General features: G+C 40.4%; 1 protein-coding gene across 2 annotated transcripts in view; it reads right to left on the bottom strand.

Annotated features, from left to right (window-relative positions):
- RNLS (renalase, FAD dependent amine oxidase) overlaps positions 1-14,485 on the bottom strand; it is a 181,862-nt gene that overhangs the window by 19,236 nt on the left and 148,141 nt on the right. For both annotated transcript variants that reach the window (XM_069753519.1, XM_069753518.1), the window contains one exon: positions 9,925-10,100. In XM_069753519.1, coding sequence (XP_069609620.1) covers positions 9,925-10,100 — 176 coding nt within the window. The remainder of the gene's footprint in view (positions 1-9,924; positions 10,101-14,485) is intronic.

Below are 14,485 nucleotides of genomic sequence, written 5' to 3'. Positions count from 1 at the left end.
TTTATTGTACTTGTCTATATTTGACCAATTCACATGTAAAGCGCCATGGAATAAATGGTGCTATAAAAATGTATAATAATAATAACAACATACAAAAAGAAAGAAGTAACAGTCCATTGTTTGAGCCGGGAAAAAAAAACTGTTATATGATGAATGAGAAGAATTGGAGACTGGGAAGTATTTTAATGCACACATAAACTGTACAAATATTACTGATAGCTAACAGATAGTGAAATAAAATAAATGCATAGAACCATACTTTAAATATTTTTAAAAAGCGAGCAACAAAGTTTTCAGCAAATGTATGAGCCAACATATAGATACATCTTTAAAATATATCATTTTAAATGTCACTTTGTCATGTTTACTCTACTTATAGACATGAAGTTCTAATTGCACATTTTGATCAACCTGTGTGTGCCCAGCTGCCACAACAGGGCGATCTTATAGTAGGTGGGGCCCTATTTTGAACAGACTCACCCCATTTGGAACAAGTCTACAAAACTAGCAGTAGTGGATAGGAACCACCATTATTCTGTTCCAGACAGATGGGAGGAGTGCATGGCCAAGATGAAGGCAGTATAATGTAGAAGAAAAAAAACACATTGTACCTCGTAGCCTACCCAAGCAGTCTCAGTGCAGGCTGGCGCCACTGAAGAGAATGAGTATGAACCTAGATACCATATACAACCCAGCAAGAGACAACCAGCTGCTTTTGGAAAAAGCAATTGTGTTTATCAGATACTGTACAACCCTTTTAGCGTGGACTAGATATTGACTTCTGCCATAAGATGGGAATTGCATAAGTTCTGTCACTGTACAATATGTGCAATGATTTCTGTGAAAGTGTACCTAATATAAATGGTGCTTAGGCGGACAATGCTGTCTTCAAGCTTGAGAAGAATGGTGGTATTACACATCTTCCCTAAAATGAATCTGTCAGCAAAAAGATGACATTTACCAGCTGTCATGGTGGCAATTTGCAATAAAATACCATTTTAACCCCTTCCCGCCGCGGCCCTTTTTCGTTTTTGTGTTTTCGTTTTTCGCTCCCCTCCTTCCAAGAGCCATAACTTATTTATTTTCCTGTCAATATGGCCATGTGAGGGCTTATTTTTTGCGGGACGAGTTGTACCTTTGAATGACCCCATTGGTTTTACCATGTCTTGTACTAGAAAACGGGAAAAAAATTCCAAGTGTGGTGAAATTGCAAAAAAAGTGCAATCTAACACTTGTTTTTTGTTTGGCTTTTTTGCTAGCTTCACTAAATGCTAAAACTGACCTGATAATATGATTCTCCAGGTCATTATGAGTTCATAGACACCAAACACGTCTAGGTTCTTTTTTATCTAAGGGCAGTCCCACACGTCCAGATAATTCCGGTACAGGAAAAAAATCGGTACCGGAATTATCCGTGTCTGTGTGCCCCTGCGTTTCTGTGACACATCAGTGTGGCACACCTGCGGCACACTTGTGCCGCCCGTGTGCCCACTGGGTACCACACGGAGTGTCTAGGTTACTTTTTATCTAAGTGGTGAAAAAAATAAAAAAATTTGCTAAAAAAACCCAAACCATTTTCCGATACCCGTAGCGTGTCCATTTTTCGTGATCTGGGGTCGGATGAGGACTTATTTTTTGCGTGCCAAGCTGACGATTTTAATGATACCACTTTTGTGCAGATATGTTCTTTTGATCGCCCGTTATTGCATTTTAATGCAATGTCGCGGCGACCAAAAAACATAATTCTGGCATTTCAAATTTTTTCTCACTACGCTGTTTAGCGATCAGGTTAATGGTTTTTTTTTATTGATAGATTGGGCGATTCTGAATGCGGCGATACAAAATATGTGCAGGTTTGATTTTTTTTAATTGTTTTATTTTGGATAGGGCGAAAGGGGGGTGATTTAAACTTTTATATTTTTTTAAATTTTTTCATAGCTTTAAAAACATTTTTTTTTTACTTTTACCATGCTTCAATAGCCTCTATGGGAGGCTAGAAGCTGGCACCACTCGATCGGCTCATCTACATAGCAGCGATCATCAGATCGCTGCTATGTAGCTGAATTGCAGGCTTGCTTTGAGCGCCGACCACAGGGTGGCACTCACAGCAGGCCTGCATCAGTAACCATAGAGGTCTCAAGGACCTCTATGGTTATCATTCTGATGCATTGCCGACCCCGATCATGTGACGGGGACGGCGATGCGCTCATTTCCGGCCACGTGGCCAGAAGCAGTAGTTAAATGCCGCTGTCAGCATTTGACAGCGGCATTTAACAGGTTAAGGCTGGTTTCACACTTGCGTTTCAAAACGCATGCGTTTTTTGTGAAAAACGCATGTAAACGCATGCAAACGCTGCATTTTTTTGACGCGTGTTTTTGCATGTGGTGAAAAAACGTGGCGTTTTGACGCGTTTACATGCGTTTTTTCATGCGTTTGCGTTTTTTAAACGCATGCAGATAAATGTGTGACAGCTGCCAATCATCAAAATAAAGTAAAAAAAACTCACTATAAACAGAAAGAGCTAGGGTTAGGGGTAGGGATCCTAACCCTAAAGGGATCCTAACCCTAAAGGGATCCTAACCCTAACCCTACCCCTAACCCTAAAGGGATCCTAACCCTACCCCTACCCTTAAAGGGATTAGGGTTAGGGGTAGGGCTAGGTGTAGGCTTAGGGGTAGGGCTAGGGGTAGGGTTAGGGGTAGGATCCCTTTATCAATTTTATGGTGTGGGATGGTTTATCAGTGTGTTTTTTTTGTTTTTTTTTAAACGCATGCGTTTTTAACGCATGCAAACGCATGTGGTTAAAAACGCATGCGTTTACATAGACAGCAATGCATTTTTTTGCCGCTAAAAATACTACATGTTTCTGCAACACAACGCATGCAGAAAAAAAATGCATGCGTTGCAAAAACGCATCAAAACGCATACAAAAAAAGCATGCGTTTTTGTTGTTAAATATAGGGGAAAAAACGCAAAAATGCAAAAAAAACCCCGCAAATGTGAAACCACCCTAATAGCGGCGGGTGAATCGCGATTTCACCCGCCGCTATTGCGCGCCCATGTCAGCTGTACAAAACAGCTGACATGTCATGACTTTGATGTGGGCTCAGCGCCGGAGCGCACATCAAAGGGGGAGACACGACATGCGCAGTACTAGTACGGCGCATGTCGTGAAGGGGTTAAGCATGTGCAGCAGTTTATTTGTACATGCAGGTACAGGGGGAAAATAAAGTTATATTTTCCCTGCAGCCGCTTGCTTCCAATCGTCTGGGCGGCATCGGGGTTGTGCCAAGCCAGCGCTCACTACACAGAGTGCAGAAATTGCTTGCACTACTAATTGACTGACTTCCTGCTCTGCAGCGTATGTACAGAGAAGGATGCAAGTCAAAGAGCACCGGGAGAGATTCAAACGTGTTCTCTGTGTAGTGACGCTGACTGGTCACAGCCCTAAAGCCACCCAGACAATTTGAAGCAAGCGGCTGCAGGGCGAATATAACTTCATTTTCTCTCTGCAGCTGCACTTATAAATAAACTGCTGCACTTGTTTAATATGGCATTTACCTGCAGAATACCACTATGACTGCCAATAAATTATTTTTTTGCTGCTGACAGATTCAATTGTAGAAGACATCTTAGAATATGTGTAAGATAACTTGCTTTTCTCTCTTTTAGGTATCAGATTAGCAGAACATATAGTTCGGATCTTGCATTCTCCGACAGCCAAAAATGAATAGACACAAGATGTTAAAAACTTTTTTTCTGTAAGTGATTAACTCTACAGTGTACCGAGAAGATGAGAAAGCCAAGGCTAGCTGTGCAAAGATAGATGTCAGCCACCCCCATACAACAGGCTGCACACATAGGACAGGTTAATGCTAATATTTACTGCTATTCATGTAATCTCTGGTGAGTTATTGACGTTGCTAACTCAGCATCAAAATAATGGATTTCACACAGTGAGCTTTTTCTTTCTTTCACATACAAAGAAGAAATTTTGGCTTTACAGACAAATGAGTGGGCTGCTATAGGAAATGCGTGACTGCTCTAAATATTTATTACAATGCTGTAAATGTCTTAAGTTAGTCAGTGATGAGCAAGATTATATGTAGCTGAAAAAAGTACTATATTGTGTCTCAAGAAAGTTGAATGATGCCTACTTATATCTTACCACTAAATTATTACCTGGGCAGAAAACTTAATAATAATCTTTATTTTTATATAGCGCTAACATATTCCGCAGCGCTTTACAGTTTTGCACACATTATCATCACTGTCCCCGTTGGGGCTCACAATCTAAATTCCCTATCAGTATGTCTTTGGAATGTGGGAGGAAACCGGAGAGCCCGGAGGAAACCCACGCAAACACAGAGAGAACATACAAACTCTTTGCAGATGTTGTCCCTAGTGGGGTTTGAACCCAGGACTCCAGTGCTGCAAGGCTGCAGTGCTAACCACTGCACCACCGTGCCCCCACTAAGACTCTGCATATTTTAAAATCGATATTGGAGGGTCCCTGCTATTTTAAAGGAATGCCCTCATGTGGTTTAACCTTCCTTTCTTTCTTTCTGAGGGTCCTCTGCCTCCTGACGTCCCAGTTGCTTGGGAAGGTGCACTCCTGAAGATTGACATTTTGGGCCTGTGGCATCTCACAGGTGAGATAGGTACAAAATATAGTTTAACGTATTCTAAGAACCACTAAAAGATAGGTTAAAAAATTCAAAACATATTGTTAGGAGTCGAGTTTCCTCTGCTGCACAGGGGGAATCTCGATCCATCTCCGCTGCGGTCTCCCATTCTCCTCCAGCCGCAGTGGAGTCTGCTCAGCAGGGACGTCGATCCCAGCGTCTCGCTCAGTCTGACTCTGTGAGAAGAGTTACTGCTGCTTCTCCAGCTTCTGCCTTTAAAGCCTATACTGGTCAGCAGCGAGCGGACTTCTCTGGGACTAAGTCCTTATCTGCACACACTGAGCATGCCCAGGGCAAGATCTCCCATTGGAGATCGAGGGTCATGTGCTCAGGCTCTGCGGCACATTCCATTCGTCCTCTTGGCAGGTCTTGGAAGGGCAAAAGTTCTATAGCCACTTCCTGTGCTGCAGCTATATAAACTGCGCATGACCGCACGGCCATGCGCTAGTATCAAGTCATATGTGCTTTGCGCCAGTGTGGTTAGCATAAGTGTGTTCAGGGACCCGGCTGAAATAAGCCCCTAGAATACCGGCACCTCCGGTGAGGAGATTGTATGAGTGTGTTCAGGGACCCGGCTGAAATATGCCCCTAGAATACCGGCTTCTCCGGTGAGGAGATTGCGTGTTGCTTAACCACAGACTGCTATCAGCTTGGCAGTAAGCTTGTGCTCCTGTGAGGCTAACAGGGCGCAGTGCTTTCCTCTTGTGGCTGCTCTGTGAGGTAACAGAGCTAGTCTACACCGCCATATTGTGCCACCATTCACTAGCAGCAGGTTCTTCCTGCACGGTGGACCCCGGGCTGCGAACGCACCATTAATAATAAATATCTATTTCTACTCGGTGCGTTCCGCTAGCCCTAACACATATTCCAAAACATTATATTGTGTATCTATGATAGCATAGCCTACGCGTTTCAAGCCTTTTGGATTCCCCTAGAGAGCTGCAATGGATGATTTCCAGTAGACTTACAATGCATAGACTATTCAATGGTTTGGAATATATTTTTGAATATTTATCCTGTTTTTCAAGTGGTGCTGGAAAAAGACAAACTATATCTTCTAAAGCATAGAATCTGCTTGTGGTACACGCTCCTTAGCTAGGAATCCGGCCCCCCTAGATAATGAGTAATAATAAACTGTATAATTAAAAATACCTCCGTTTTTGAGAATGCAAAGGATTTTTAAAAAGTGGTAAATTGAAAAGTTGTTTGTTATAACAAGCATATTGCAACTTTAACTATTCAAGAACTTGATACAACCCCTTTAAAAAGATTACCTCCATTAAAAGCAAAAAAAAAAAAAGAAAAAAAGAGCAATTCTTGAGATCTCTACTGAGCTCTTCTAACTCAAAAAATATTATTCCTAAAAAATTTTATTAACAGCCTATCAATTGTTTAGCCAATCAATGTATTTGGGGATTTCACTATTAAGAACCCTACAGCAAAGAAGAACAAAGGTGTAGTCGTATTGTAGATCAATGGTGTCTTCACTGCAGTCCTTAAAGGAGTTGCCTCAAGATCAAAAATGGTTGAAATTGACAGATAGGGGATATCTTAAAGGAGTTGCCCGGTTTTCTGCTAAATGTCTACAGTCAGTCTATATGACTGCAGACTTCTGAATCCTTACATTGTGCTCACAGCACACTGTCAGAAATCTCAGATATTGCCGGCAAGAGAAGGTGGTCAAGTGACCACAAGTCTGTACTTTCCGACCTGATGTGCTCAACATCACTGAATTCACTTGTACTGAGAAGAATGCAAATTGCATGCTTGCAATCACGTGACCGCCCACTCGCGCCAGCAATCCCGGAGAATCCAGACAGCATGCGGTGCGCACAATGTAAGGGTTCAAAAGTCTGCAGTCATGGAGAGTGACTACAGACATTTATCAGAAAACAGGACAACCCTTTTAATTTGTCTTAAAAAAAACATTTTGAGTGGATCTGTCACAACAGAGCTGTATACATGATTACATCATAGCTCTCTTAGACCTGATGAGACTGGTGTACTCGCTATGAACACCAGTGTCACTTTGGCTTTAATCCTCAAGTTAAAATGGACTTTTTAAAATTCAACCTTTAACAACAATCAGAGAAACATGTAACGTTTTTTGCTCCCGGCGGTCCGCCACAACACGGCGCATCCGTCGCACGACGGTTGCGACGTGTGTCAATGCGTCTCTAATGTTAGTCTATGGGGCAAAAACGCATCCTGCAGACAACTTTGCAGGTTGCGTTTTTTCCCCTAAACGACGCATTGCGATGTATTGAAAAAAACGCTAGTGTGAAAGTAGCCTTAGTCTGCAGATTAGCGGGCTTCAAAGGATAACAGATCATACATTGATGGCCTAAGCATTGGCCCAGACTGCATTTCCAGCCCTATAAATCTTTTTTTTTTACCATTTCACTGACAAGAAGAAAGTTTCCTGGTAAGTCGTGAGGATTCCACGCTCAGTCACTTTTTACCGGAAAACTCAGCAAAATTGAATCTGATGCTGGGGGAAAAGTAAAGCCATTGGAAAAACACATCACTCACCCCTTCATCCAGTCAAAACTTCTTGCAATACATATATTTTGAGGCCATGAATTAAAAAAAGGTAACTCCTACAAAGGTTCCATTCTATTTAAAGAGATGATTAGGGTAAATAATTTAATTTGCATAACTCTCAAGAACAATAAATCGTCACGTAAAAGTATATTTAAACTAAGAACTTCACAATAGTATATGTAATATCCTTCTTTGTGGCCAACAAGAAAGTATATGAGACTTTTTAGTGCACATTGAAGACTCTGATTTTTTTCACAAAAATCAAATCAAAGTATAGGAAATGAAATCAGAACTTGGGCTGTTGTGAAAAATGTGCAGTTTTGAAATACAAGGAATGTAGCTTTCTACTTGTCAAGTTTTGGCTTCATCATACCAACATGTTCCACAATATTCTAGCGATCTGATTTATGCTGCTGACATTTAGGAGAGAATGAGAAATCTCTGTATCCTCATTCACAGACTTTTGAAATATAAAATTCTATATACGGTATATTTCTAAATTCTCACACTCAGCTTGTTAGATGTTGCTTCATATTGGTGTCAATTTAATAATGTATTCCTAAAACCAGCATTGGTTAAAAAAGGGTTAAAGTCAACCTAAAACACCAAATTCAAGCAAGAAGAATAATGCTAAAGCAGAAATCATAATACCGCAACCATGTAATTGGGAATACCACCAAGACAATTGTCTTGACTGGCCCAATCCTATGGACACTCCATATATGCAATGAAAAACAACAGAAAAAACTGGAGGAGTAGTCCAGAAAATATCACAATTTATTAATACAAAAATACATAACTCAAAAAAATGGCTAAAATGTCAATACCAAAGTAGAAACTAGATGACAAAAGGGGGAGTAGTAAGAACAGAAGCACAGATCATCAATGAAAAGTAAAGTGGATATGGGAAGTACAGACCAGCAGGTACATTACTATAATGTTAAATCGAATGCCTGTAATAAAGTGCAAATGCATCTAGCAGTCCTGAAAAAGTTCCCACATAATGTTATTAGCGGATATTTAGCATGATTTAATCAGTGTCAATTTAACAGACAACAATATCCCAGAGTATATAGTAGATAATACACTACCCCTATTAACATACATGCGCTGCCAAGAAGCATAAAATAGCCAAAATTAGATTCTTACCCATAACAGTACTACTCAAATGAGCCGATATAGCCCCTACGCGCGTTTCGCGTGGGCTTTGTCGGGGGCTGTCAAATTCAAGCAGTCTGACAACAGCTTTAGAATATGTACGGCCTCCTTTATATCCTTTGGCATCACCATCCCGTTCCATTTATTACAATAATTTGCTACAGAAGATAATACTACTAATCCACACACTTAGACCCCTTCACACATCCGCTTTTATGTCCGTATGCAGTTAGTTTTTTTAAGGGCCCCAAATACGGACATACACGCACACTCATTGTATTCAAAGGTGGTGCGCACATGTCAGGATTTTCACACCTCTGTGTCATCCATGTGTTATCAGTGTGACAAGTACCGACGCCTAGGAAGAAGCAGTACAGTTTGTGCTGTACCAAGGTGCCAGCTGCTGAAGGCAACTTTCATCATTGTAGCTTGGTCTCCCTGAGATCAGAGCAACCAGACGACAATGATGGGAGTTGTATTCATCAGCACTTGCTGTGTCCCTTCTGTGTAAAATAGAGAATTAGATTTAAAATAATAGCTTGGGCTCCAACGCAGTTTTCATAACCAGCAGAGGGAAAGCCCACAGCTGTGGGCTGATGTTAATAATAAAAGAAAAGGGATACTATCCTATAAGGTTTCAAGGCTATTAATAACAACTCACAGCTGTTTGCTTAGCCTTTACTGGTGAATGTACAGGGGGATCCCTGAAAGAAAATGACGTAGGGTATCCCTATAAATTTAGACCAGCAAAAGCTAAACAGACAGCTCTAGTTTGATAATAATAGCCTGGGAAAGGGCATATATTGCCCCCCCCCCCCCCCCCCCCCGGGTTACCAAATCAGCCCTCAGTCACCTCAGAAATAGCGCATCCATAAGATGTCCCAAATCTGGCTCTTAGTCTTGCTCTTCCCACTTGCCCTATGGCAGTGACAAATGAGGTAATATTTGTGGGGTTGGTGTCACCTTTGTATTGTCAGCTGACATCAACTCCAGTGGTTAATAATGGAAAGGCATCAATAAGACGACCCCAAACAGGATGAATGACTAGGTTCTCCCATCTTAGTACTTTTATAAGTTCTTGAATATTTTGCTTAATAAAATGAGACAGGGCACTCATGAATATTCCAATTTTGTAAATTGAAACCCTTAATTTTTTTAAACTTCCTTTTATCCTTTCCTTGCTTCCTGCTAGCCAATTTTTAGAAACTACGCATCCAGTCAGTCAAACTGCTCAATGGAACTATGTGACCAGTGAAAAATCATAGAATGGCTCAGAGATTACTTGTATAGAGGAGCATAGGGGTGTATTGCAGAGAGCTGCTGTAGCATGTGTGCTCCCGAGATCCCAGCCATCCTCAATGCGTAGTGGTCGGCATGTGGGCATATTTACAGTATAGACCACATATGTAAGAGTCCTGGCTAGAATTTAATCTTGATATGATATCTCATATTTTGCCATAATTTCAAGGAAGTAGACCATGCACAATGAAGGATTTTCCAAATTACGATGCTTTAGTTATTCACAAACTTGCCTACCTGAGAATATCTCCATTTCTGACACTTGACATACTTGGGTTGAGGAAGGTTGGGCAGTATGGAGTCCAGTTGCTTCAGAATCAGGGGCTGCACGACTTCCTTCTCTAGCTCTAGGTGCTCTTTTCCAAATGGCACACTAGTGTGGATAACAAGGGATGGCCCAATTTCTGAAAACTGTTGAAAAAAAAAAAATCGGCTTATTAAATGGTCTTTATTGCTAATGCTTTTGTTCACACCATAAATACAGATGTCAGGAGTTTCACAAAAAATGGTAAGCAGAGAGTTAAGCTGTTCGTGGACTGAAAAACTATTCTTGAATGTAGCTGGATTTGGACAGCGTGAAGAGTGATATTAAGTGCATGAAGAGTGTCCAACAAGAAAGAGCATGTCAGAGAACGTTGGCTGCTGCTCGCGGATCTGTACTGGGATCAAATATTTGTTACAGAAGACTAATAAATTGTGGAGGTAGAATTTCACTTTTGGACCCACTTAATATGAGCCAGAAGTGATCTCAGGAAACTTAAGTCTATAGGTCCTTTGTGCTTAAAATAAAAGTAAAGGCTGAAAGAACCAGACAACTATTAAATATATTAACTCATAAAAGTGTGTATGTGAGGTTTAAGATGACAGATTCTTTATTGTAGCATTTTAAATATTACCTGAAGAAAAAAACCCTGAAAATCTTTATCCTTATAGGGTATCACAGGCAGTGACCGGCTCCTGCTTGCTTAACATACATGTATACTCTGAAAACCTGCAGTGTTTCTTAGAAAAATATAGTTAAAAAGTAGACTTGAACAAAGTGACTAGTTCAAGAAGCGAATCTTCCCCCCAGGCTTCTCGCTGCCCAGTCAGATAGACTGATAAGTCTCTCACTGTGGCCATGTTCACACGTTCAGTATTTGGTCAGTATTTTACCTCAGTATTTGTCAGCCAAAAATCCGAAGTGGAAGAGTATAATAGAAACACGTCACCACTTCTGCATTTTTCCCCCACTCCTGAGTCTAGCTGAACGGGTGGGAAGAAGCCGGCAAGGGCTTGCCTCTTGGACTACTCATCCCTAGTAGAGATGAGCAAATATCTTTGGCTCCCTATTTGGCAAGCTATAGTGCTTACTGAATAGATGCAGCATCAGGATCCCGGCTAATTGGATCACTCCCGATAATCAGCTTCAGTTAGCCCGGTTCCCAATGCAGCTTCTTTGGTAAGCGCTTGCCTTTGGTATAGCTTGCCGAATATGGAGAGAGCCGTAGGTATTCGCTCATCTCTAATCCCTGGCTGTGCTTTCTACTATGGCTTCCTCTGAGTGCCACAGATTAAACCATAGATATTTAAAATGCAGCAGCCGGTCTCTGATTCATGCTGCACGTAGTTTGGTTTGAATAAACTGAGAGGCCCCCAACAGATTAGTGAGAAAAGATACAAGTTCAAATAAAAAGACAATTTTTGGACGGTATTGACTGGCTTTAAAAAAAATTATTAAATTGAATAATAGGCCAATATCAATAGGCTAAAATGGAAAACTGCTACAAATGGAGTTTCAATCTGGAGGACCAGGCTTTTCCATGTATTATACAGAGAGTCTATTGATAATAACGCTGGTATAGAGAGCAGTTTAATGGCCAAGTTCCTTTTTTGGGGTACAGCAGGGAAAATTAACACTTGTCGGCTTTTTATGCAAGTGGTTTACAGTTGCAGCTGTTACATTGCTGAGGTTTTTATACATTAATAAAATACTCTTATCGATCTGAATATTTCTCTTGATAGAAAGTTATGTATCTAGTGGAGATGATCAAATTTTTTAAAATATCTAATTTGACAAAATTGTGAATTTTTTTCAAAAAGTTAGGTTTGCACAAATAAATTTGCTGCAAATTGCAGATGTTCCAATTGACCTGATGAGATAGAACACTTTGAGGTCTTCCTGGACTGTATTTCACCTATTTCAAGCTCTTTAACTCAAACACAGCTTTTGTAATGTCAAAAGGACTTTACTATAGAAATGGATGGTAAGTCGGTAGCTTTTCATGTTTTTTTTTAATAAAATGGTTAAAAAATTAAATTATCCCTGAATCATTTGAGATGAGGTAGACCATTTTGTGCAGAACACTGACGCAAACCTATGGTGTCACTATTAGAGGTATCATCATCCTGTTGTAACCTAGATGAGGGATGCGCCATATAGTACATAATGCTACCCGCATCCTCTCCACTAATCTGCTTTACGGAGGTGAAGGCGACCAGATCTGTGCTTAGTAGTACTACCGCCCGGACAGCTGGCGTCAGTGATGGTGGCGGTGCTTCTGCTGACGTCATTCTTGTCAGTTTTCTTCCATTGTCATTGTCACTTTTTCTTTTGCCATACATTTTGTAGAACACTATATTTAAATTTTAAGAATCTTTTCAACCTCAATTATTCAACCATTGTCAAAAAGGACGTAACAAGAAATACTAAGTAAGCAAGTATATGTCCAAAAGCAAAATGTCATAGAAAGCTACAGAATAGTTGTGGTGTGTACAGTTGTCATACTGCACTAATAAAACAAGTATGCGAAAACTGACATGTAGAGTGAAAGGTCTACACTTTTGTGTTTTTTTTTATAATTTCAACAAACTTCAACCCCGTTCCCCAAATTGACGTATAAAGAAATGCTAGGTAGGTATATGTCTTTTTTCATCATTCTGCAGATTTATCTATTTTTATGCAAGATGCAGCCAGGCTTTGGCGTTTTGATTGTTTAGTGATCGGGTTAATTATTTTTTATTTTTATAGATCTGGAGATTCTGAATGCGGCGATACCAAATATGAGTATATTTGATTTTTTTATCGTTTTATTTTGAATGGGGCAATAGGGGGGTGAACTGAACTTTTATATATTGTATTTTATTATTTTTTTAATATTTTTAGAAAGTATTTTTTTTACCTTTTGCATGCTGCACTAGTCTCTATGGGAGACTAGAAGCTACAGTACTTTGTTCACCTACCTCTGCTACACACAGGCGATGAACAGATCACCTGTGTATAGTAGAAATGCTCACGTGCTATGAGCGACGACCATGCCGCGGTACTTATAGCAATCTGGCAATGACAAACACAGATGGTTGTCATGCCGACCCATTGATTGGTGACACGCGATCACGTGACGGGGTCAACGATGGGCAGAGCCGGTGACACGCTTCCTGTAAGCACGAGTTAAATGCCGCTGTCAGAGATTGACAGTGGCATTTAACTAGTCAACAGCCGCGCGTGGATCGCGATTCCACCTGCAGCTGTTGCGGGTATATGTCAGCTGTAAAGATCAGCTCTCATGTGCCCGGAAAGGTGTGGGCTCAGCGCCGAAGCACACACTAAACAGGGGGAGTCCGACATCGGCGTACTATTACGGAACATGTCGGAAAGGGGTTAACAGGTTGTAAGCCAGATACTGGGCATGAAACTTAATGTGACCGACGCCCTATGCAAGCATTTTTAACACTAGGCAACTACCCCTGCATGAATGTTTGTATTTTGGGGAATTTTCTTTGTAATTTGAAAAGAAAAAACAATTATTCCCCCTTCACAAAAATGATTGCACAAGAAAAGCAAAAGCGCATTACTAGTGACAATCAAAGCAAAAGCGCATTACTTGTGACAAGCAAAGCACTCCCTCTGACATGGATTTCTGATTTTTGTTTTGCTGTAAAAATTATTGCACTGTCTTATTCTGCTTTGTAATGCATTAAGAATGCAAAAAATAAAATGTATCTGCCATGGCTGCTGGCATGTCTCTCTCGCCTTATCAACTGAATCTCTATCATTTGCATACTACCACTCTTATCTTCTTCAGTGCTACAGCTGTACAACACATTATTATTATCTGGAGTACTTGTCCAATGTTTTAGGGCTTTCTCTTCCCATCTCTATTGCTGTACTGTGCACTCTAACAAACTCTCATTTTCATAAAATTACCCTAAAATGGCTGCTGCATTCCCTGCTTTGGCTTTTACAGAGACAATAATAGTCCCTTATGATTGGCTGTGCTATACTATTTGAATTGATAGTTGCAAGGCATTATGGAAAACCAGTGCTTTCACAACTGATGTCACATCAGCCTTTTGCAATTGATGCAGTCTTCTGCAGTGGGCAAAAAGCATATCGAACATCTATAGTACCTAGTCCAAAACAATACAGAGTCCAGTCATGACATGAATCTTTGCCTCTTTTCTCCCTTTACAAAATACTTGGATAAAGAAGCCAAGCAGTTCATATTACAAGACCGAACGAGATCAGTGCAGACTTGTACAGTATTTTTGTTGGGACCAATATACATGTATGGAGTAGCTTTGGCTGGAGCAGTTGGAACCAGAACAACTTTAGGTTAAGCCTTGGGGATAGAAATACAATAAGTTACATTAAAAAATTAATTGAAACCATACACGCGAATACAAATTTCTTTGAGCATATAAAATCTTCATTCTTTAATTTCAGATGTTTAATGTCTGGGTCATATTCATTTTTATGTTTGTCTATTAATTACAGGTGTCCTGTTTCCAGGTTTGCTTGGTTATTATATTACATAAC

Source organism: Ranitomeya imitator, chromosome 2 (genome assembly GCF_032444005.1).
Source record: "Ranitomeya imitator isolate aRanImi1 chromosome 2, aRanImi1.pri, whole genome shotgun sequence".
Lineage (NCBI taxonomy): Eukaryota > Metazoa > Chordata > Amphibia > Anura > Dendrobatidae > Ranitomeya > Ranitomeya imitator.
This window is presented reverse-complemented; position numbering and strand designations above follow the sequence as displayed.